This window comes from Antennarius striatus, chromosome 10 (assembly GCF_040054535.1).
Source record: "Antennarius striatus isolate MH-2024 chromosome 10, ASM4005453v1, whole genome shotgun sequence".
Classification (NCBI taxonomy): domain Eukaryota; kingdom Metazoa; phylum Chordata; class Actinopteri; order Lophiiformes; family Antennariidae; genus Antennarius; species Antennarius striatus.
This window is the reverse complement of record NC_090785.1, coordinates 8816426-8836549: the sequence shown is the minus strand read 5'-3', so window position 1 is coordinate 8836549 and position 20124 is coordinate 8816426. Positions and strand designations below refer to the sequence as shown.

The 20124-nt window shown below is 42.1% G+C and overlaps 3 protein-coding genes across 4 annotated transcripts; 1 reads left to right on the top strand and 2 right to left on the bottom strand.

Annotated features, from left to right (window-relative positions):
• Positions 1-345: 345 nt before the first annotated feature.
• On the bottom strand, positions 346-5665 carry ints5 (integrator complex subunit 5). Its single transcript, XM_068325254.1, has 4 exons — positions 5419-5665; positions 4494-4746; positions 1771-3747; positions 346-1510 (listed from the first exon to the last, which is right to left on the bottom strand). Exons 1-4 carry the CDS (start codon positions 5511-5513, stop codon positions 791-793), a joined length of 3045 nt encoding a protein of 1014 aa, XP_068181355.1. The 5' UTR covers positions 5514-5665; the 3' UTR covers positions 346-790.
• A 788-nt stretch (positions 5666-6453) lies between these two features.
• Positions 6454-9044, top strand: LOC137602489 (phospholipase A and acyltransferase 3-like). Its single transcript, XM_068325257.1, has 5 exons — positions 6454-6539; positions 7237-7298; positions 7507-7615; positions 7789-8057; positions 8296-9044. Exons 2-5 carry the CDS (start codon positions 7284-7286, stop codon positions 8413-8415), a joined length of 513 nt encoding a protein of 170 aa, XP_068181358.1. The 5' UTR covers positions 6454-6539; positions 7237-7283; the 3' UTR covers positions 8416-9044.
• Positions 9045-9356: 312 nt separating this feature from the next.
• On the bottom strand, positions 9357-18342 carry scyl1 (SCY1-like, kinase-like 1). Of its 2 annotated transcripts, none has more exons than XM_068325256.1 (18): positions 18160-18342; positions 17091-17231; positions 16555-16677; positions 16241-16467; positions 15921-16011; positions 15301-15456; positions 14628-14786; positions 14157-14264; positions 13875-13988; positions 13641-13796; positions 13338-13526; positions 12860-12935; positions 12521-12709; positions 11752-11891; positions 11562-11651; positions 11091-11402; positions 10925-11003; positions 9357-10800 (listed from the first exon to the last, which is right to left on the bottom strand). In XM_068325256.1, exons 1-18 carry the CDS (start codon positions 18265-18267, stop codon positions 10676-10678), a joined length of 2583 nt encoding a protein of 860 aa, XP_068181357.1. In that variant the 5' UTR covers positions 18268-18342; the 3' UTR covers positions 9357-10675. The 2 variants fall into 2 exon arrangements, with proteins under 2 accessions (XP_068181357.1, XP_068181356.1); XM_068325255.1 differs by having other exon boundaries at positions 12515-12709; positions 18160-18341.
• Positions 18343-20124: the final 1782 nt, after the last annotated feature.

Here is a 20124-nt window from a genome sequence, read left to right as displayed (position 1 = left end):
ACCTCCATCCTAAATTGGATTGCCTGAGATTATACATTAAAAATAGAGCTTTATATCTCAAAATGCATTTACTTTGGAAACCCAACTTCCCAATAGAATCACCATTATCATTAGTAGTTTGAATTGTCAATTAAAAATGTGATTTTCAATACCCGTTTCTTGTGTTATTCAATTCAAAATGCCACTAAGAAGAAATTACTGTAAACACTTCTCTAATAAAATGCTTAAAAATAATAAAGGGACACACAGCAATCAAGTTTACATTTAGATATTATTGATCTCTGTGAACAAAGTGATAATTCTAATATCAACATGAATGCTAAAGTCAAGATATTCTTGGGAAAAATGATTTATTTGTGGTGCAGATAGCAGTTTGCACATGTAACAGCAGTTGCAAGGCATGATGTAGACACAATTTTAAAAATGAATGATCAGAAATAAAAGCAATACATGATTTGGCACACATGTATTTTCTAACTGAATTAATACATTAAGGCTGTATTTTGTGTGGAGCTAATTCTGAAATACCTGTGTAGTAACATAATTGTGTGATATTCCTTTTGTTCCCATGTCTTTATCAGAAAACTACCAGACAGAAACACAAACGGTCTAAAAATATGGTAGAAAAAAGAAATGCACACACATATACACAGCTACATTTGTATAAAACTCCTGCAAAATAATCACAACTTTGCAGTCTAGTCTTGAATTAATGTAACACAGCATTCCATCTATGTACAGTTTATTAATTCCTTGTTAGGTGCTCTTCATAGTCTGTTCCCACTGCTGTTTAGAGCTGGAACCTCCAGCACAGATGTCCAAGTCTATCTATATTTTTGTGCAAGACGCTATGGATCGGTGCCACATATCTCGCCACATCACCGTCTCTGGAGAAATCCCTGCAGAACAAGCCCTTCTCTGAGTTGAAAACAAACTTCTGTGGCATGGGCCCATTGCCTCTCACATATTCCCACACAGCCAGCAGCAGCAGCCTCACCTCAAAGGGATTAAGGTGGGGGAAGGCTTCATGGACATTAGCCAGCACAGGAGGCAGGAGCTGGCCCTCTCCCATGCAGGACACTAGGAGACAAGATGCCTGGAGGTGCCATGGAGAGTCTGTGGATAACAACTCACGGGATGCCTCCCAGTGGGAGAGCAGCGTGGCCAGCAGGCCTCGCAGCACAGCAGAGCAATAGCAGAGAGCCGGACGTCCGGCTGCTACCACCTGAAGCAGAGGGAAGAGCACTGGGTGGACCTCAAAGCAACGCCGGATGTGGATGTCTCTCTCCACTGTGGTGCGGGCATGCTCTTCCGGGGGCCAGGACAGCTCACCATTGGCCACATCTGGACAGACATTTTCCACCAGTGTAACGGCGACAACCTTTGCCGCCTCAGCATTGATGGGCACTGGGTCGTCAGGATCAGACGGTGGCCGTGAGCCGTTTATAGATCCATTAAAACCAGAGGAGCTGCAACACTGGACCACCACCGCCAGCAGGGTCTGAACGTTCTACAAAAAAAAAAATGATGGAAACAGATTTTCAATCTGATGAAATCAGACAAAAATGAAAACAAATACTGCACTGTTTTCTCCAGAAGTCAATATTTACATGTAGCTAAAATTTTAAACTGAAGAAATACAATGCATTAATAAACCTGACATGAAAAAAAAAATCCCTTCATTCTTTGGAATGTGTTTGTATCTAATTTTGAGTGTCAACTTATCTAATCCATACTTTGCTAGAAACTGTGGTCAACTATAATTCTCACCTGGATGACGCCGGACGGGTCCGGTATCTTAGTGGCAGTGCGAACCTTTAGACCCTTGCCAATCACTCCTGCGTGAAACACAGACCACACACTGCCAGAAAAGTTAACAGCTGTACCAAACCGACAGTTGATGTCCAACAAAGAGGCTCCGATGTCATTGGACAAAGACGGGGAAGTCACAGGGATACCAGACGTGTCTCCGATGTTGCCTCCAAACAGGTCCGCATTGCCTTTATGTAACGCTCCCTCCACCAGCTGCTGGAGAACTGCCTTGAGAGTGAGTGGAGAATACGCTGCAAAACGTGACAAGAGCTGGATTGAACGATTCACCGCCTCACATGCCTGTCCGCCGTCTCTACCAGCTTGCATCCCATCACTTCTTCTCCGCAGCGCCAGAAAAAAATGAGTGACAGCAGCACGGGAGAGCAGGAGCAGTTGCGCTGGGGAGGAGGCGCTAGGGAGCGGGCTGCAGGACAGAAGGCGCACAGCTGCATTGGATACAGCTGGGTCACCGTAGAGAAGGAGAGGGCCAAAATCATGGAGGTGTCCTGAGACGGCTGAGGCCATCTGGATGGCCATGGAGGACTGAATGCCGGTTGTTCCTCTTCTCTCCTCGTCCTGACTCTGAATGGCTGTAGCCAGATTAAGCAAAAGCTGTCTCAGCTGCCGGGGCCCCAAAGTGTGAGTATGGATCTGGGCCACACAGCGAGTTACAGCAGCAGGTATGAGGCCCACCATGCAAGAGGAAAGCATGGTGTGGAGCTGCCAGGCAAGAGCCAACTCTTCTGGGTTGCGTGCCTGGGTGAGCAGCTGGCAGAAAGCCTCAGTGGCAACACTGAGACCTCCATAAACTGAGAGCAGGCACAGTAACTGGTGCAACCAGAGGTGGCGCTTCCTCTCTAGACGCAGCGTCTCAGCACAGAGGTGACCTATGTGAGACTGCAGTTCCTCCAGGAACGGAATTACCCTTTGGGGCTGAGTGGAAGCAGAGTGATGGGGGTTGACCTCAGCGCCATCTGAGCGGTTGAAGACTAATTTGTGAAGATGAAGAAGCAGCATCTGAAGAAGGCGATCGCAGCCTTCCCTGACTCCTTCGTGAGGGGACGGGGTAGGGCCAGAAATGATGACTGAGGCTGGGGTTGCTGTATCTGCTAGAAAACGGAGCACCTGCGCACCTCCTGATGGGCTCTGGCTAATAAGGTGAACGGCCAACCCCAGCATGTTATCCAGTTCCTCTCTTGGGAGACCCTGCAGCATGGTTTGCAGCTGGAACAGGACAGGAGGGCGTAGCAGCTCTACAAGCTCTGCAGACACTGCACCAAACAGGTTGGGGGACATTGCAGCCAGCTGTAGCAGAAATGGCACAGCTGCACGACGGAGTTGAGGGGAAGTCTCCCAGGAGGTCGACGATGAGATTGGAGATAGAGGGCTAGACGGACTGAGGCTTTCCTGAAACATTCTGAGCAGCTCCTTTCTGATGCTATCTGAATGATGTGCTGCCAGGTGTCCCAGGATGCCCACCACTGAGCCAATCTTGGGGACTCTACTGCCTTTATCCCCTCCCATTACCATCACTGCTTGGTCCTTTGCACCATGAGAACAGAAGTCCTTGAGTCCACATGCCAAGACTCGGCTGATGATCGTACCTGGAAAGGCAGAGCCAATATGAGCTACCACCCAGTCAAAATGTGGGGAGTGCTGAACTGAGGTGTCCAGCAGAGCATCCACACAAGCATCCGGGCACCAAGCCAGCATGGCAGCCAAACACTGGGAATAGGCTTCCATGAGGGAGCGGGTAGCAGCACAGGACATCCAAAGCTGGAGGAGCTCATTGAGGCTGGAGGAGTGAGGGGTCACTCTACGGCCAGCATGCTTGCTACTCAGTTGGCCCAACAAGTCCACAGCCCAGGTGGATACCAGAGGGGCCCAGGCCCGAGGGTTGAGACGTATAAACTCTGACAGCACGCCGTGAACCTCCTGCAGACACACAGAAATAATTACAAACATCAATCCTGGAACTTAATGACCTCTGTCGTTTTTTTAAATACATGTCAAATATATATGTTCAGGTTAAAGAGATTGTGTTCTGAATACTCATTAAAAACCTAATTAATACACTTTGATCCTCAGCCTTATAGGTACCATTTCAGAACACGTATATACACATTTATATGGTTTATGGATGTAGTGAAAGAGGACATGAAGGTAGTTGGTGTGAGAGAGGAGAATGCAGAAGACAGGGTTAGATGGAGGCAATTGATTCCCTGTGGCGACCCTTGAAAGGAAAGCCGAAAGGAGAAGAAGAAGAAGATGGAACCACTCAGAAATATTTTCCATCAGTGTTAGTTCAGTGTGCAATATATTATGGCACCAACAAATTACTTTTGTTCTTGGTCTTGAGCATTACATAAAATAGTTGAAAATGGCAGTAAATGTCCTAAAACACAAGATGACATTTTCAAACAGCTTGTTTTATCTAATAATAAAACAATAAATGGGCTAAATAAAAGCAGAAATCCATCAGAACCAAGAATTTGGATCTATTTAATGCTTGGTATTGTTATTCGAAAGCTTCCAATAAAAGATGAGTAAAAAAGTTACTCATGGTAGTATTATCCATAAATCTTTATCTGAAAACCGGCCGTTATTTTATCATCTTTCATGATTTTCATGATAAGGTAATTTCACAAGATGTCACTGTGTGCATTCCTCTGTTAACGTACTTGTATGATGTCCTCCAGGCTGGTGCTGGCAGCAGAGCTGGCATCACCCTCTGTTTCCAAGTTGTGCAGGAAGGTGGAGACGTGTTCATCGTAAACGCCCCTAAGATGCTCCAGCACGGCTCCTCTGCAGGCTGGCACTGAGCGCAACAGGCGCACAGCACAGCGGGCATGTTCCCGCACACTGAGCTTCCGGCCCTGGACAGTGTCAACACCATTGATGAAGGACTTGATCTCTTGAGACAGTTCCTGACCACTAGACGAGATGGACGAAAATACAAAAAGAGCTTCAGGTCAGCAAAGAAGAAACAAGGATGTATAGGCAAGGAAGTTCCTTTTCCCTACCCATAAAGACCATCATTGGTCATGTACATCGCTTTGTGTTTGTTATACAGTTCTGTTGTGAGCCAGATTAAACAGAAACTACTGAACAGACGTCCATTAAACTTGACCGTGAGGATCTTTTTTGTGCCATTAACGACCTCTGGAGATCTGTATAAAGTGGATGAACCAATGCACTGTGTGCAAATTCCTGCAATTAATTTTCTTCATGAAAACTAAAACTCCTTCAATAGTTTTTACAACAAAAAATAGCACAAAAAAAAAAGCCCATTACAAAAACCAGAAGACAAAACCAGGCTAATAACCCAAATGAGAAAATGGATGAAAGTTTGAACTTTGAAATATAAAGTTATATCAAATTTGGCTAAAACCTTTATGGAGTCAATGAATAATCGATCAATCGAAAGGTACTCAATGGTCGGTCTATTCTTCAGCAGGTAACTTTCAATAAAGTTGGCTCTACAGACACACTCTAGTATTGGTGCCTCGTCAGTAAACTTCAAAACAAAGCCAAACCCATGCGGACCGGACTTGAATGACGTGCTGTCCATTCTGTGTCCTGTCCAGCCGCTTCCTGTCCACTCACCTCAGTGCGGGCTGGTGTGTGTGTGTGTGTGAGCTCTGCATCGCTTTCAGCGAGTTCCCGTCAAACACCACAGACATCGCTTGGTCCTTCAACATGTAAGCGTCACATCAAATCTACTTCTAGGTTATGGGGCTTCGACCTCAGTAATAATGATGGTTTTAAGCTATATTCTCTGTATAACATATGAGCGAACATCCACTGGCAGCAGCGCTCCCAGCCCGGAAGTTCGTGCTTCTTCGATAGAAAATGGTGACCTGTTAGAGATGGCGGAGATCACTAGCGACCCCTGACGGTAATGAATCCCTCTCTCTTTCTTTCTTTCTGCTTGCCTGTAGTAGCTGGTATTGCATGAGCAGCAAGTTATAACTTTGACAGGTCACCATATAATTGAAATTAATCGTTGTAAAAGATAAAATAGTAAGAAACAAATTTTGATTTGACAGTTAAAATTATTGATGTGCTATGTGTATTGTTGAAAACAGTAGATGTGACATTATAATGATTACTATTACAGTATTGTTATTATTATTATTACATCCCTCTTCAAGGCGGTGATGTATTTGTCAGTGTTGGTGTGTTCGTTCATGTGTTTGTCCGTTTAGTATGTCCAACAAATATCTTTGCAGCCGTTGCAGATAGAAAGATGAAACAAAAAGCACATTATTCGGGCAGCAAAGGGGATGAAAATGAGATGATGACCTTGACCTTGAGAAAACTTGGTCATGGTCAAATTTCAACTTTGGTACACTCAGGAACCGGATAAGATAGAAAGACAAGGGAGGCCAGTGTGAGTAAGACCGTAGATCAAAACTAGTGCTTTCATCTACCTTTGCACTAGCTTTGATCTATGGTCAAAGCTACCCTGAAAGGTCAAAGCTATGCACTTGTCAGGTACTACTTTCAGGGTACCCTGACATACCCTACGCAGGATGTTGTAGTCTCTGATTGCCTTGTTGTCATTTTTGTTGTTGTGTGAATGAACCCTTTAACTCTTGGCGCATGCTGTGATGTCGGTGCTTTTATTGTGAAGGTCCGCCCCCTCCTCCCTCTCAGCTGATTTTTGCTCGCCAGGATCCGTAGGTTTCGTTTTTGACAAAACTCACACACAGCACTGACAGCAGGTAAGAAGACCCTTCGTTTAATGTTTAAATAATCCGAGTTCTCTATAATCGTCAGCCGTCATTCGGTTCTGTGTGACAGCGGTTCTACCCGTATTTATAGTATGTAAACACCGTAACAGTTAAGCTAGCTTCTGCGACTTTGACATTTCATTCTTGGTGCTGTCCGCTAAAACTTTTAAGAAGCGACAATTTATCGCCTGAATGGAGGTCTAGTTTGGGATTGAAACGAGCCATTTGGACTGCAGTAGATTAGGTTGACAGTAAGATTGAACTAATTGGAATTACACATTTTGACGTGACGTATAAATTCCATAACATGTTAAAGATGACGGTAAACAGGTCGTCCTAATTCCTAACAATCAATGGTTGATAGACCCAAGGCCCTTGAAAACCCATTACTGTGTTAATTCACTAATTTGTTCATCATGATTAGGCTGTAAAAATGGAACCCTCAATTTCTGACACTCTAGAACACTTTCCTTTTAAATTAAAACAGAATTGTTTCTCTCAGATTGGGACAAAAAAAAAATTTGCTGGATGTTTTTAAAATCACTTGAATTCATTTACTCATAAATATAAAGCATAACCCATGCAAAACCAATACAGTCTAATGCAAATGGTACAATAGTACAATGGTACAATCAAATAATTTGACCAATTCTTTGATTGAATAAAATGATTGATTTGATTCTTGCAGGTCCAGAAAGTTGTCTGTAAAGGTTTACAGAAGAAACAGAGGTCAACATGGCTCCGACACTGGTTAGGACAATTTCTCACTATAAAGAACAACCATTGTGGTTATTTTTGTTTGTTATTATTATTATATGGTCTATTTAAGCAATTTTTATGTCATCGATTTTGTAGAGTGTGGTGGTGTTTTGTTTGTATAGCCTTCATACTTATATTTTCAGTGGAGGTCAAATCTGTTGCTGTTAAATAAACCTTTTCTTTACTTTCTACTTCAAAGTATGATGAGAAACCAGAACCTGGGGATCTGATAGAAATCTTCCGAGGCTCCTATCAGCACTGGGCTGTGTACGTCGGAGATGGCTTTGTTGTTCACTTGGCACCACCCTGTGAGTCCCCCCCCCCCCCCCCCACATTAATTGCCTGGAATACTTCTTCTCAATTTTAAATTGTCCCAGTGTGGAACAACTGTTTATTAAGTTGAAGTGCTTGCAATTAGTAATCCACTCAAAACGGACATTTGTTGCAGTATTTTCATTCATCTGTTTTTGTTCATTCAAAGCGGAGGTTCCAGGTGCAGGCGCCAGCAGCATGATGTCCATTGTCGCTGAGAAGGCCCTGGTGAAAAAAGAAGAGTTGTGGGACGTGGTGGAAACCCATCACTGGGTCATCAACAACAGCCTGGACGAGAAGTACGAGCCCCGCCAGGATGGCGTGATCGTGAGGGAGGCCTGTGCGCTGGTGGGCGAGGAGCTGCCGTACTGCATCTTCAGGGGGAACTGTGAGCACTTTGCAAACGAAATGCGTTATGGAAGAGCGGAGTCCCGGCAGGTCAGTTGACCCGTGTTGGACTGTTATATGCAAGATTGTTCAACCTCATGGATAACGTTTAAAAGTTTTGAAATATGATGGAAATTAGCTAGAAAACATGGTTTCTGTTTTTATTAAGATGATTAACAGCATAATGTACATTTCTGTTCAGCATTATGTCATATCATAATATCTTAATGAAATCGTGGTTTTAATGGTGATAAAATTAAAATTAAAATATGTGTATCTCCCTCTGCAGGTGCGTAAGGCAGGAGAAGCAGTCGTGGCTGTTGGTGTGGCTGCAATGGTGGGTCTGGGTGTTGTGGCTCTGGCAGGAGTTCTGTTTGGAAGCAGCAGAAAGAACAAGAATACAGAGTGACAGAAACCCCCAGTTGCCTGTTTAAGAACGTGATATTATACGTAATTATTCACTACAATCACCAACAACACCAACGGCATCGTGATCTCCCTCAGAAAACACTGCACAACTGACACCTGAGGTTTAGATAGATGAAACATCTGTCTGTGCCTTTTTCCTTCTTTGTCTCCAATCATGTCAGGCTGGTTGGTTTGGAATAAGATTTTTAAAATTTCTAGACATCACTACGAGCACAACAAGTAGTTTTTGTACTGAAACATGTTTTTAGTGTTTCCATGAAGGATCTTGAAGGGTTAAATGTGTGTTTTGGATTGTGGATTTATCAGGGTAAGGGATCTTTTCTACACATAAAAAAAAATTGCTATTCAAATTTAGACATTTGATAAAACTAAACTTTGATTCTCATCAATATAACAAGACCATTTTATATAATCAGACTAAGTTGGTCCTTACATCTCAGAAAAAAAACATTTGAAATTGTATGCACTTTGATTTACCAGTTACTAAAACCTTGAGGGTCATGGGCTGAAACACATGAATTTCAAAACATCTCTCAAAGAGTTTTATAATTTATCATGAATTTATCGCTGTCCTGTAATAGTTTGTAATAAATAACTTGTGTGGTTCAAGATGTTTGTCTTTCTTTCAGCTGGGTTTGTGAGGCAGCAATCTGTATTATACTTTGTTTTCCAGGTCAAATTCTTTACTTTTTGATATCCATAAAGAAAAAAAGTTTTGGCTTCATTCTTCAAGCTACAAGATCAAACCTATTCAATAGATGCAAGATTTTGACTAACTGGTAAATGAGAAGTAATATTCATATTTTTCTTATGAAATCCAGAGCTGTCCAATGAGTTACATCTGTTGTGGTTTGGAGACAGACATCAGGTACCAGCACTTGCTGAGGGGAAATATGACTAAACTTTCAATTCAAAGAGAAACAATTTTACTTGCATTTATTTTTGGAATAGCTCACATGCTACATGATCTGTATTCTAGGTTGCATCCAGGTTTCCTTGTATCATCACAGCATAGCTCTTTGTCTGACCTGACCACCCCATAAAGACATCAGCTCCAGTGATGATGGCTGTCAGATGGCTTACCTCCGCAGCATCTTACACGAAACCAACTGCATAAACATCCAAGATAATCACGTTGTATCAGCTTAGATTGAATTGTTTGATGAAAATACAGACTTCCTTGTGGGATACATTTCTGATTCCCTTTTTATATTGTGGATTTCTTAGATGTGATTTTACAGAGCAATCAACAAATCCAAGGCACAAATTTTGAAAATAAAGAAGGAATTTTTAGGGAACTTTACCCTGATTGCAACCAGCATAGAAAAAAAGGGGTAGATGTATCTTAAAATCTCAAGTCCTCAGATGACGAAATGAAATGTTTTAGTAAGATCACCTGCTGAGGTGGAATTGGAATCTTTAGAGAGCAAATAGTTGCCTCGTCGTCAAACAATCACAGTAACTTCAAGCATGTGACTGGATCTACCGAGAGGCACAAATGACAGGACGATTTCAAAACAGAAGGCCTTTAAATCAAACCCCTACATAGGAGACAGGAAAAGACATGTAAACACATACATTAATTTTCCCTTTTCAACCAGTCCTCTGTGACCTCAACAGTTGTAATTCTTTGCCATGAAATCCTTTGTTAGTTCACTGAAATACACAAGAGCATGCAGTGATTGATTCTAAGTGTAAAACCTGTAAGTTGGTGAGGCATGAACATTCACATCCACTGTGTACATCTATGTACAACATAGACAAACTTTACTTCGACTGTCATATATACAGTAGATTGTAATTTTCTTTTAAAAAAAGTTTCATGTCATTTTGAGACAATATGCATATACATTACATATTTATTTTAAAACTGAAATTTTATGAGTTATCTACTAAAACAACAAAAGTAGTGAATTTTGTGTGATCAACAGAGAGCTGAGTTCCACTCTGTGCCACTTCGTGAGTCTGTCAATTTCTGTCTTTGCATTTGTTTCAGCTCTTCTGTTCACACTAATGCTTTTGTACAGCACTGGATTGTTGTCCTCTCACCCATCAGAATGTCTTCTACCCACAGACAGTCGCCTCTGGTTGGCCAACAGGCCAGCTCACACCTTTAACATGTCTTTCTGGTCCTTTGTTTGCATGTTTGAATGTAGAACCTCCACCCACTGTCCTGTCCAGTCTCTGTGGTCCATGTTTCTCCTCCACTCCAGTCAAACGTTTGCTCTCTGCATCTCCAGTCAGTCTATTTTGCGTGCACCTAGCTTGAGAGGACCTTTAGCAGCTTTGCGCTCTGCCCGTTTTGCCTCCAGCTCTTTCCTCCTCTCCTCCCGTTTCTTCTTGGCCAGCTCAGCCTTGCTGAGACCTGGTTGACAATCAAAGTAGATTTAAACCATAGTCAGATGGCTGGTGGTTATCTAAAAAGAATACTTTAGAATAAATTCATTTACTGTAAATACAGAAGTTAAACTGAATATTTTCAGGTATACCCTGGTTTCCATCCACTGATTCCCAGCTTTCCTCAGCTGCCCATTCTCCTGCTGCCTCAGTTCCCCAGCTGTCTCCAGCCTGACAAATCAAACAGTAAAAATAGAACGTAAACACTAGTTTTACTATTTCTTGCTGTTTTGTAGTTTGTCCTTCCACTGTCCTGACCGTAGCAGCAGCGCTGGTAGCGTTTCTCTGAGACAAGCTGGCAAACAGATCATTCTGGCTCGCCCCTTTGGCTTCGCTGGTGGTGTCCCAGTTGTAATCACTGGCTAACCGCACTCCTTCAGGCAGGGGGAGAGTCGAACTGATCAGGGTCGTGTCTGTGTCCTCCTCCCCCCAGTCATTGCCCCAGCCTTCCTCGCCTGCAGAGCTCTGACCCTGTCCATCCTTCTCATTGGACCAGCTGTCATCAGCATCCCAGCCAGAGCTGCTCCAATCAGAGCTCTGCTTTTTTACGGAAGCAGATGACCGCCCCACCTATGAAATTATTATTGATATTCAGATCATTTCACAATTTTATAAGGGCGCAGTATGCTTAGTTTATTAATATTCTAAGTAGTAATGTTAATAATAAAAAAAGAATTAGTATTTGAAGCAGTGGAATTGTCAGGATAGAGGTGTATAAAAAACTCATACTCCTCTGTCACTGGCTTTCTTCTTAGATGATGTCATTCCTGACCAATCAGCATTCCAGTCATCCGTCTCGGTCTGAGTTTTCTCAGTATCCTATTTGAGACAAAATCACTATTTTATCCAATTTCAAATCACAGTGTTATGACAGCATAAAGATAGATATAATTTAACTCTTTCAGTCAAAAACTCATACCTCCAAACTTCCCCAGTCTTCATCGTCATCCCATCTGTCTCCTACTGGCTCTTCAATATTGTCCATTACTTCAAGAGATTGTTTGGACTGATTAGGAGCATCATCAGCAACAGGCGCTTGAGAAGCTTTACCTTCAGACTCTGTGATGGAAACACGACATATAAGGTTAAAGACTTCATATTTCACCCGTCGTAAAGGGGTTTGATTAAAAAAAAATAGCTTCACACAAAGTCATCTGAATCATCATTCTTTCGGTCTGAAATTTGAAAATCAAAATCATCCGGAGGTATTTTTTAGTTATCGAGAAGTGATTGTTAACTAAAGACCCTGGCAGCTGCTACTAATCCCTTGTGTAATATTTATCGCTACAATCCATCCATCCATCCATCTTCCACCGTTTATCCGTAGTCGGGTCGCGGGGGCAGCAGCTTCAACAACGAGCCCCAAACTTCCCTTTCCCTGGCAACATCCACCAGCTCTGACTGGGGGATCCCAAGGCTTTCCCAGGCCAGTGTTGAGATACAATCCCTCCACCTGGTCCTGGGTGGACTTGCCAGAAACACCTCCCTAGGGAGGCGTCCCGGAGGCATCCGCACCAGATGCCCAAACCACCTCAACTGACTCCTTTCCACGTGAAGGAGCAGCGACTCTACTCTGAGCCCCTCACGAACAGCAGTGTTTCTCACCTTATCTCTAAGGGAGACACCAGCTATTTAATGAGTTAAACAATGTTTCAGGAGTCAAGTAAATCAAACGGGCTCACCATTACCGAGTGGAGGTGCTTCAATGGTGGAACTGGTGGTTTTGCTGGTAGGCTCGCTGCCCTCAGCTGAGCTGCCGTCCGTCCCCGGAGCATTGCGAATTAGCTTGGATGTGATTGTGGACATTCCAGTTACGGCCCAGCCGGCCCAGCTGGAAGAGGTCCCCGCAGGCTGAGCACAAGACGCTACATCTTTTTCTGTAGGATAAAAATAATGACACTTTCATGCTAATTTTAGAATTTCAGAAAAAAATTGGAAAGAATAACTAATTTCTTCTGCTCGTATTATTCTAGTCAAACCAGACATGACAGTGGAAAGCAGAGACCTTGTCAGTAGTTGCTTCATACCTATATCAGCCAGCTTAGAGGGGTCTTCTGACACAGTCTCAAGCTTGGAAAGGAAACTCTTGATGGCTTTGAATGTCTGTCATAAAGAAAGAAAATCAAGAGAAAATCTTTGGTTAAAATGCATCATCACACCCACAAAACATGGTTTCCGTAGTTTAAATATCAGCATACAATGTTGAATTAATAAGCAGCAAAAAAGGCAGTTACTAGAGGTCGTATATCTAATGTGTTTTCCTCTATTGTTCTTCTATGCTTGTATACAGCTTCAATACAGCCCTGTCTTTATGTGCTATCCTTATCATATGAACCACGTGATTAAGAAGGCTTGCAGCATTTTACTGTGAATAAATAACAATCATATTTTTGATAGATCTATGTTAAATAATGTGTAAATACATTGGGTTCCACTGTTTTGCAGTCAATTGTAAGAAGGTCTGAGAACAACTTGTAGTCAGAAATCTACACAGGCCTTATGTACCTGATCCCTGACGCTCTTATCAGGGTCAACAGTAATGGCACAGAGGGTTGGAAGGATGCGGGCGGCAATCTCGTTTACACTGTAGTAGTTGTGTGTGGCAGCAAAGCCCAGCACACCGGCTGAGCGTGAAGCTGGGAATGGGTCTTTGGTGGCCCTTGAGAAGGCAGAAATCAGAACACGTTGTCGCGTCTGTGAAGAGAGGAATAACCTAAATCTTCCATTTGAATTGATTTTTTGCTAGACTTTGTTTGAGTGATTTATGCTTGGAAATAATTGTTTTTCACATATATCTATGTAATTTACCCCGGCATTAAGGTGGGAAGCAATTTTGCCCAAGCAGACAGTGGTGTTGCACCGGATCGGGCCTTGTTCATCTCTGGCCTGCAGACGTGCAAAGTGTCGCATGAGGTCTTGATTTAAGTTGGTTTCGTTCAGCTTGGGAGCCAGCAGCAACATAGACTGTAGGGCCAGAGGAGGAAAAGCATTGTAGCTACAGTAGACAGACAATGTAGGTTTTGTGACTATTTTAAGACACACCTTAACGGTCTGCTCTCTGATGGCAGGGTTGGTGTCTGTGAAACCGTGGACAACATGAGGGAAAATCTGAGAATTCACTGCTGCCTCATTCAAATACTGAATGAACTGCTCCATCTGAGAGAAGACGCAACACAAATAAAGATATTTCACTTTAAACTTGAGCATTACTTTAATTGATCCAGAGGGGAAAAATCTTGCTTGATGTTACATCAAAAAAAACCCCAACTAAACAAATGTATGAGACTATCAATAAGCAGATGAAATATTTTACATGGTATTTACCTGCTGCAGTAATCGTATCCGCATGGCTCTGTCTGTGGAGGAGAACATCTTTACGATAACTGGGATGATCTTCAGTTGGTATTCTTCAGCTGACAGGAACTTCCCCACCTTGCAAACAGACAAAGGGAGATGAGATCAGGAGAATTAAAATACAGTAAAAGTACTGGAGAGTGTCTCTGAAAAATCAATACCAATGGACCCATGCCTTACTTAAAGCTGATCATTTTCAAAGTAAAAAATAAGAAAACTGCAGTACAGAATATGATCAAATTTTTATTGTGAAGTAAGTCTGGACTCGGCCATACAATGCGCTGACCATGCATACAGGCTGTACCCCATCGCTCACCAATAGCCTGCTGGGATAGGCTCAAGCAACACCTGTGATACGTGGAACGTGGAAAAGCAGCTAAAGGTGCAACGATTAAGGAAATCTTGTCTTCAAGACGATGGAGGATAGCAGTATGGATTCACCTTGAAGAGCGGTGTTAGGACCACGGCTCCTGCATTTCCAAATTCGAAGGCAGTTAGCAGCTGAGGAAGGACCTTGTGTTTGCAGAAGTCTTCCGGGAAGGAGTCCAGATTGTCACTCAAATCCTGGAAGAACTGCTGCTTCTCAGCTGGTTCCTTGATCTAGGCATAAAGTTTGAATGACACTATCCTTCATTTTACATACTATATTTAAAAAATTAAAAATGCTCTTCTAGGATATGTAGGCTTCTTAACTATTAATCAAAATCAGAGCATGACAGACTGATTAAGGGATTATTTAAGGTTTCTATTAAGGTAACTTATAACAACACAATAGCTGGCAGCATTTACCCCACAGTCTACCTGCAAGTTTCAGGCCTTGATGAAACAATATTTTTGCTTCCTTCACAGTTTTGTGTCACCACGCCTACCCTGAAACAGCCTATATCACAAACAAATCCAGAGAGTGTGAAACTGTTGTTTTTTTCTGCTCCTTCAGGCCTCCATAGCACCCTTCTGTGTAAGCTAAGGGTCAAAAGGCCACCGTATAAACAGCTCCAAAGTTTTGGCCATCCAAACCTTAAACTTGTCACCCGTACAATAGATCAACTGTAATTTTGCTTTTTATATACTAAACACAAAATGATTCAGTGTACTTAAATGCCAGTTTACAGACCTGTATTTCTTCTAGGAAAAGGTTGCTCTCCACAAAGCTGTTGCAGAAGAAACCCCCTGGAACTCTGCAATTTTGGAGAAAACGGGCAGGATTGGGTCTAGCTCGAGGGTTAGCGCCCACAAGCTCACAGTAATGAGGGACCAGATTCTTGGGGATCTGTGACCACAAACAGGACACCAGAGATCAACGTATTATCGTTAATCATCTGTGAACATTTCCTGCCTCGCTTCTCCATTTCACAAAATGAATCACTGAACCCTCACAAGAGAATGTTGGTTAAATGTCTCGTGTATGTCCTCTGCTGACTATTCTCAAGTACAGTCCTCAAGTTTGACAAAGCTTTTATTCTACAATTGCAATGTTTGATAGGAAAAAAACAGTATTATCTAAATAGGTATTATTTCCAGCATTCCTAATTTTTTCTAGAAAAGTTTACAAAAACAAATACTAAAAAAGGTTTACAGTCAGATATTCTAATATCCTCACAAAACATTATACTATAAAAATAATACTATAAAAATCAATCTTCATGAGTTATATGAAAACTCAAATGGAATCACACCATAGAATCAAGGACACTTTTACAGCAGATAAACAAGGCAGGTGTCCAGATATTTTACCTTTCCCAGTGAACGAAGGGAGGACGTGCGAGGCAGTGGGCCATTAAACACCTCCCAGATCAAACAGCCTAGTCGCCATACCTCCCCTGACCTGAAACAAACATGCAAACAGTTCAAAAGGAGAGTTTCTATGGAAGAACACCAGAAACCAGGTTTAAAATCACATCAACATTTTCCTCAAGTACTGTTATTTAGTCCTCTAATGAACATCTTTTTTCTGTGATTTCTGCAAGGACTACTTTCCTGTATGTATAATATTATCATTATTTCTCCAACTTCTCTGTCAGTTTCTTTTTCTTTTTTTAACACCACTATCTTACCACTTCTCTGCACTGCTATTGGGCGTCTCTGGTGGGTCATATTTCTCCATGTCTGGATAAACAGTCTTAGGAGTAGGGAGCGAAACCCCACTTGGGTCACGCTGCTCAGGGGCCACATGGTCAAGGCCACCAAGCTTCCACTCCCCAGCTCGATCCACAAAAACGGACCATACGCCCAAGTTGTTATGGAGCAGGTGGCAGTCATTAATGAGGAAGTTAAGCGCTTTCTGTAGACAGATGCAACAGCAGAAGTTTTATCAAATAAAATCAATCTGTTCTTCTCCCTGCATGTTTTAGATGGGTATCGTCCTTACCACTATCTGATGTAGTCCCCAGCAGACCTCTAGGTCCCCAGCTCCCCCCTTCTCTGCCTGTGCCTTCAGATGAACAGTTAGGGGTGTCACCTGCTCAGTAACCAAGTACAGGCTCTTTTCTGTCTGTGAATCAAGTAAAATCAACGACTATTTTAATGTCATGTTTGTAACTAGTGTGCATGCTTGAGGGTTTTTTCTTTACGCCACCAATATACTGAACCCTATAGCAGAATAAAAGGTTTACAAATACCTGAAAGCAAAATGATTGAACCCCATCGCATTCTAGGTTTATTAATATATATATTATTCATCGGGTGAAACAAGAACAGGTTAACTAATTCAAAAATATTGCTTTTTGAATAATTTTCCCTGCTTGTACAAGGCAGTGATGTCTCATCATCTAGCAAGAGCAATGCAGCATAGTATTATATACACAAAGTGTACACTATTTGGCAACATGTGACAAAGCAAGCTGAGCAAAATTAGACTCTTTGGGTGAATCTAGAACAACAGATGTGTGTAAAATCCAAACATACCTCCAATCCATCAACGTAAGCCAAGATGTTAGGGTGACGTAGAGTCTTCATACGTTTGAAGGCAGCCTTGGCCAACTGGGTTTGCTGCTCAGTTCCCTGTGTTACCTCATACACGAACACCGACACTGGTTCTCCATTGGCCTGAGACAGACAGGTTACACTAACATTACTTATTTACTTAACAGACAGGTCCTTAACTGATGCCCATTGTTCACTGTGTCATGTCACCTTAATGTAATACTGAACTGTAACTGTAGCCGGAGCCTATCTCGGCGGCATAGGGCGTGAGGCGGGGGACACTCCGGGCACGACGCCAGTGCACCGCGGAGCCACACACAAAGACATACAACCATGCACACACACACACACACTCATTCCTACGGGCAATCTGGAACGGCCAATCAACCTGAAGCGCATGCTTTTGGAGGTGGGAGGAAGCCGGAGAACCCGGAGAGAACCCACGCAGCATGCGAACTCCGCACAGAACCCGGGTCCGCCGTGCTGTGAGGCGGCAGCGCTAACCACTGCGCCACCGCGCCGTCCAATTACCATCAAATATGATGAAGCAGGAAGTGCTTAGTTGTCATTATCCGGCCCTATATTGACTTTGACAATACTAACAGTCCAGATTGAGGTATAATAATAATAATATTGAAGACGACTGACCATGTGAAATACTGTTAATACGAGATGGAGCTTATACCACTGTGGCAAAGCAGTAGCTACAAAGTCCTGACAATTATGAGCGTTACCTCGATGTGACGTGGCGAGAAATACGTCGCTCACAGTAAACAAAGCCTGAGTTCACTTCGCCTGTGATAAATAACGAAAAAAAGAGTGGGTAATAAAACTAATGAGCAGTGACACCGACTAGACAACAAAGACCACAATCATCCTGATAGATCTGACGCTAAACTATGCTGTTATAACACCTGGCGTTGTATTTAATGATATATCTAAGTAGTCAATATTAACGTCAGCTAACATGCTAGGGATAGGCCTCAATAACGAACCCGGCTAGCTAATGCTAACCGCTAGCACTGAATCGTTAGCAGTTTGCCTCTTTTACCTTTCGTTTCCCACGATGTAGTATCCATATTCCAGCCTTTTCTTGGGTGTCTGGCAAAATTTCATAAGAAAAATCTTTGACAGGATCCCTGGCAAAAAAGGACCACATCTCCTCTTTCTTCCACACCTCATCAAACACAGAAGTGAGACAGAACTACACAGACCGCTCTACAACGCAGCTAGGATCGTACTGGAGTCAAACGGGTCCGTGTGAACATTGTAAACAGACAATAGTTCCAGGATAAAGGTTCCCAAAAATAGGAGGCAGACGTTCATACTTGGTACAGTGCAATTATTGGAACATGTGCTAAACTAGAATATCAAAATGAAGAAAAACATGCACCAGTGACCAGGCGTGTCTGATATCTGGAATATTTTAACGTGAGACTGTTGAGTTGTACAGAACCAGTGATGGAAATGCATGTAGAATCACTCGTTATGTGTGAGGGGCTCCTGACACTACTAGACAAGCCACTTATTAAGTGTAATTTTAGGACTAGTTTCCAGAAGTGACTGGATGCTTAAATTAATGTCATGTTCCCAATCAGTATCATCTGGGGGAATGAAGGAACCCTAAAAATAATTTTTCTGGCGGTCAAATTTGCAAAGAGCTTTAAGGAAATATGTTTGTGCTTCTCATAAGTATATACATATACACATTTTTCTCACTATCTGATGCTGTTATTTGTATTGTTGCACATCCTCCTGTATGTAGTCAGTACTCGAGAAATTTCACCCTATCTAGGGGTAGGTATTGTGGTATAAATGTACAAGAATATAACAGGATTCTCCTTTAAAGATGACAATGATGGCAATTACATTGTCGATGTAGTGACAAAATAGAGGATTCAAAGGGGTCTACTGAGAAATACATGTAATTATTGACATCTACTTAAAGTTGATTCTCACTCACTTTTAATGTTAGAAGCTTGAAATATCCAACGAACACTGAGAATAATGACTAGAAACCACTTTTTATTCTCCTTTGACTGGTCACCAAGACAATGCTTTGGCATCTATACAAAAAAATGAAGAGTGAGATGTTCACTAATTGCCAGGTTTAGTCTGTAGGATTTAATGTCATCATGTTTTCCAAGTTGTCTGTAAAAGAGGACAGTAGGTACCTGGAAAAGATGGTCAAAACAGACCAAATCTGGTGCAATAGGGCACCAGATAAAAACAGAAGTTGAAATAGATTTACATGAACAGCATCATTGAGGTGCAAATAATAACTGTAATAATAATAATAATAACTAATATTTTTTAAATTCTATACTGTTTATATTTTAATTTTATACTTTTTATATTGTAGTTATAGTTTATTATACAAGTCCTGTTAGTGCTGCATGTGTCTGTTAGTGTAGTGTATGTCTTGTGGTATGTCCTGTGATGAGTTTCTTTTTCTCCTGGTGTTTATCTAGTATTTGTTATGTAATGCCTGAGCAATGGATATATACAATTTCCTCTGGGATTAATAAAGTATCTATCAAAATTATTATCAGAATGGGAAAGGTGATTTCTTCAAATAGTTGAACATCCATATTTACACAAACTAAAAAAAAGACATGAAACATTTAATTTTCTGTGCCGCCCACTATGTGGAATATGGTCCAATGAGGCTTTAGGGCCATCCTCTTGTCACAAACATGGCAGGAGGATTTAGCCTAATGGGAACTGTAAAACATAACATTAACACCCCATAGATTAAAGTTTCACGTCAGTTTGAAGTAACTCGGCAGATATGAGACTAAACAGTTTGCTCTGATGTCAGACTTCATGTGGCCTTTCCAGCTTTCCTGTTGGCACGTCATCTATAGCATTTTGTCTTTTATTCACATCTCTGCAGATTTCTTTCAATCCCCCATACAGAATCACAGGTGCCACACCTGTCAGCTTCAGTGAGTAGACCTATGGGAGACAATGCAAAACACTGCAGGAAGCAGTTTTCAGGCTCATTCCTAATCTG